The 4,792-nt window shown below is 43.4% G+C and overlaps 1 protein-coding gene across 1 annotated transcript in view; it reads right to left on the reverse strand.

Moving 5' to 3' along the window:
* Nucleotides 1-1,205: 1,205 nt before the first annotated feature.
* Nucleotides 1,206-4,792, reverse strand: part of LOC106814088 — a 9,995-nt gene continuing 6,408 nt past the window's right edge. The window contains exons 4-7 of the mRNA XM_014818364.1: nt 3,659-4,300; nt 3,278-3,383; nt 2,950-3,008; nt 1,206-2,397 (exon numbers count right to left, since the gene is read on the reverse strand). Of these exons, the coding sequence (XP_014673850.1) occupies nt 1,940-2,397; nt 2,950-3,008; nt 3,278-3,383; nt 3,659-4,300 (1,265 nt within the window). The 3' untranslated portion in view covers nt 1,206-1,939. The remainder of the gene's footprint in view (nt 2,398-2,949; nt 3,009-3,277; nt 3,384-3,658; nt 4,301-4,792) is intronic.

Here is a 4,792-nt window from a genome sequence, read left to right on the forward strand (position 1 = left end):
CTCTCTCTCTCTCTCTCTCTCTCTCTCTCTCTCTCTCTCTCTCTCTCTCTCTCTCTCTCTCTCTCTCTAGGCAGACACACACTTAGCCGCTCCAAATCCAGTTGATGAATTTCGAAGGGGACACATTGTCGCCAACAGCATGTACGTTGAAAGTCACGATTACAGCCTTCAGCCGATACCAAGAGACTGGTAGCGGGCTGTGCGCCACAACGGAGGTCATCGCTGCATCATGCTGGCACAGGGACTCCAGCTTCCTCTCGCATCCCGAATCCCGCCGCCTTCAGTCAGGTACTCGCGGACATGGTGTGGTGGCGGGCGTGCATGCGTGCGTGCGTGAGGAAGGAGCACACGCCTACGCCCCTCGTTGCTGGTCCAGTCTCAGCGGTCGAGCATCAGCGGGTCACGGTGTGGTTGCCAGCCGGTGCAGCCGCTCATCAGTGTGGCCTCTGCAGACGGACTAACCACAGCGGGAGCTGTTCTCTCGCTGCCTGCTGCCGTGCAGCGTAGCAACGTAACATTGCCTCATGTGCGCAGTGTCTGTAGCGCGCGGAGATGCTTGGATCAATACCTGTAATTATTACCTGCACTCTCAGCGAATGTGCACTACAGGTGTAATGCTGCGTGACGTCACGGCTCACAGATAGCAGTGGCCCTCTTTCTGCGTGCACGCGCTTCAGTGTACGTGTCTGTTTGCGCGTGCTTGTGGGCCCGCTTGTGTGTGTGTATGTGGGATGGGATGGGGGGGGGGAACGTCTCTTCTGCTTGCAAGCAGCTTACTGTTAGCAGGGGTTAATAATGACAAATTTGTCATTATTAACCCCCTGCTGTTAGTAAACTCAGGCAACCTTGCCTTGCACCCCGTATGTTTTATTGAAAAGACAACAGCCAATGCATAAAATAACCATGACTGCCACATGCTAGTAATAAATTGTCATTAATGTTAAATTGCTAAATTCCGACATACATAATTACAGGAGCGTATCAATATGATATATCAATGTTATATCAATGAGTATATCAATATTGATACACTCCTGATAATTATATATACAAGAGCGTATTAAGTATACTTATACTATATCTAATACACTCTTGATATATATATATATATACCTCTAACATTTTTTTTTCCGATCCTTTCAAAGTATCTTTGTACACGCCACGTGCAAGTGGCCGGCAATAAAGAAACAGACTAATCCGTCATCTCACTATCACGATTTTTTTATACCAAAGAAAACAGTTCATACATGATGTAAAAATGACTTTTTCGTTTAATAACACTAAACACTGCAATGTTTTTTCTGCAGTTGCCGTTAGGGACTTTACACATGAGCATCTAGGTGGTTGATGCATGACAACCATGTACATCAGCAACTACACATTGCCATTTGCCGATCCATTTGTTTCTATAAGAGCGTCTGGGTGTGTGGATAGCTTGATAGTATGGAAACAGTGCGATTGCAAACAACTACTTCTACACACGCACGCACGTACGCACGCACACACACACGCACACACCATGCATATATATATATAATATAGAATAGTATTGTGTAGTACAGTACATGATAGCATGTTAACAGTTTTACTATATTTTTACATTTAATAACGTGAACAAAAAAGCATACGCAAATACTAAACAATATTTGATATTAAAGAACATTTGTACAATTACATTTTTTACTCATCACGGCCCTTCTATACCAATGCAGCTACTAAAAACTAATCATACTAACCATAACACTGCTATACCACCACAGCCATCAGTATAGGTAACCACACTGACTACAGCTCTGCCATAGTAACACAGCCATCCTTATATATAGCTTTGGTGATCAAATAAGTCTCACACAAACACAGGCACCAGTGTAGCTACCCCTACTGATCATAACTTGCACTTGCCTTGCAATTACTGCAACAAATGGAACTATCATTGCAGCTAATCACTTTGATCCAGCAGCTTGGTAGCAGCTTCCCACATGTGTTGTGCTGGTCTGTTTGTACACTGGCCAGCGTGCTTGTCGAGGCAATCGAGAGATTCCACGAAGCCGCCACAGAGCGGACACACGAGGGATGCTCGCACGACGCTGCCTTGCTCTGGCTCATGTCCGAGCTGCGACTTTGCTCCTCCCACGCCTTGTCGCTCGACACACACGCTCTGGGATGAGGGAGAGAGGAGAGCCGTGGGAGGTGGCACTGTCTCGTCTATTGTCACCACTTGTTGTCCCTCGCACCGCACTGCATCACCACCAGAACGAGCACCCCACCCCGAGATCTCGGACATTTTGGCCACCTGTTGGTTTGCGGAGATTTCGCGTGACGAGTGGTTGACGATGGACGTGATATCCACAACACACTCTGCAATGTGCTTCTCGAAAAGACGTGCCTGAATGAAATCTGTAAAAAATAGCAGGTATTTATCATAGTAGCTATTCATCACTTTGCATTTACAGCAAGCATAGCAAGATAATAATATAGTAACATATTAAATGTGACACAGGGTGATAGATAGATAAAAAGATAGATAGATAGATAGATAGATAGATAGCTAGATGGATAGATAGCTAGATGGATAGAAAGGTAGGTAGATAGATAGATAGATGGATGCAGAGAGGGATAGAAGAAAAAGAGCGTGAGATGACACAATAACTAAGGGGAACAGGCCAACACAAATGGAGATATTAGAAAACTGACTTGAAATAAAGTCATCTAAGAAATGAAAAAAATATCTTAAAAGAATACTAAATGGGTTTGTCAACAGAACCTTTACATGAGGTTTCATCAGAGCAAGTATTGTTCCGTTTACGTTTAGTTGCATGGAAAAGTAACATTTTACCTAGAATTAGGCACGTTCACATACACTTAGGTCAAACGGGACACTACTCTTTCTAGCATCAATACTGTAAACCTCTTAATTATCATAATACAAGAAGTAAATTACCACCACACCTCCACAACTATTGCATTCTAGCAGAACACTGCCACCACTTGGTTCGTCCATGATAGACCTGTATTTTATTTTTAAAAAAGAAGGAATTTCTATACTGAATCTGAAAGAACTAATAAACGAACAATACTAAATGACAAATTTACATTTTATACAGCTGTACAGGACTTCACACATGCTTTCACTTATTACTACAAATACATGCCCGTCTTTTCTTCACACACACATCAATTTCTTCATAATATGTGGATTTGCTCTACATTTTTTCAAGTTATGTAGTAACAATGATTCCCATTTAAATAAAAGTAGAATACTCTTTGAATGGCTTACCATCCTTTGCATTTCATCAATACTGAATCCTTTTCTGTTTTTGTTGCCATCCTCCTCCTCTTGACAAATTCTGACGGTTCAGTCTGTTTTCGTATAGTCCCATTTTCTGACAGTAAAAAACATGAACTAAATCAAGTCTTGGTTTAATGGGGTTGTGAATAATTTCTTATATTATGCAAGTTGTGCTGACTTTTTACAGCGTAATATATGCCCTTTTAATGTAATGTTGTCCTCACAACAATATTACCAACACCGCCAAGAGAGATGCTAGACTCAAAATAACACATGATCGTGGTGGACAACATTTCTAGCGAAGGAGGGCTCGTAACTGTTACCATATTTTCCTAGAAATTCACACAACGTTTACAACCGTGCCCTTACCAAGGCAGGCAGGCGTCTTTGTTGAGTTAATCAGTGCTGCCCCATGATCGCCTGTTGCTGTTTCCCGTAGACTGGCACAATCCACACGAGCCAGCTTAGCGTGATGCCCATCGTTAGATTGCTCGATCCCAGGCTGACGATCATCGAGTGATACAACCTCATGTACCCGTGATTGCTGAGTTACTTCATGCGCACCACTGTCCAACAGCATCTCATGATGAACACTGTGAAGATTCGAGGACAGGGCCGTTTCTTGTGTCGATACTGCAGCTGAACGCGATTGTTTATCATCTTGCCGTGACGACGGTGCGACGGGTGCTGCCACCGATAACGAAGACAGGGGATTAAAGAAGCGTTCACAACTGGCTCTCATCGCCACACAAGGATCTGGCAAATGACTGTTAGAAACACCTTGAGTTGCTTGTGATGCACAAGCTTGGTTGTCAGCTGGTGGCATGAATTGAGTAGTGTTTTCCTGAGAGGTTACAGTGTGATTACAGGAGGTAGATACAGATTGAACGTCGTTCTCAGAAGCTGTGTGTTGGCTGTCTTGATTATTGCTCATGCCAGCTGACAGGGCATCTGCACTAGCGCTGCTACTGCATGGTGCTGTGGTCCACATCTTAATCACTGATTCCTCATCTGAAATACATATATATATATATATATATGAGTAATGACAAATAAATGTAATTACTAAAAAATTATTTTATACTAGCAGTGAAAATTTGGTTAACTGTACAGATATATTTCTGCCCTTCATCATTACTTCACGAATTTCAATCAATGCGTTGATATATTTGTTGGCATCAGTGCATGTCTAATTGATATACACAAAGAGAGAGACATAGAGAGAGAGAGAGAATGTGAGAGCGAGAGCAAGAGAGAGAGAGTGAGAAAGAGAGAGAGAGCGAGAGTGAGAGAGAGAGAGAGAAAGAACGAGAGAGAGAGAGAGAGAGAGAGAGAGAGTGGGAGAGCGCGCACGCGCGTGGGAAAGAAAGTGAGAGGGAGAAAGAGAGCGCGCGTGGTGAAAAATGGCAGTGGCTGCGGTGAGAGAGGTGGGATACACTGGTGGGATACACCACACTGACTATTAACTGCCTATCGCCTGTCTTCGCATTACCCCGCGAAAAA

This window comes from Priapulus caudatus, unplaced genomic scaffold (assembly GCF_000485595.1).
Source record: "Priapulus caudatus unplaced genomic scaffold, Priapulus_caudatus-5.0.1 Scaffold870, whole genome shotgun sequence".
Classification (NCBI taxonomy): domain Eukaryota; kingdom Metazoa; phylum Priapulida; class Priapulimorpha; order Priapulimorphida; family Priapulidae; genus Priapulus; species Priapulus caudatus.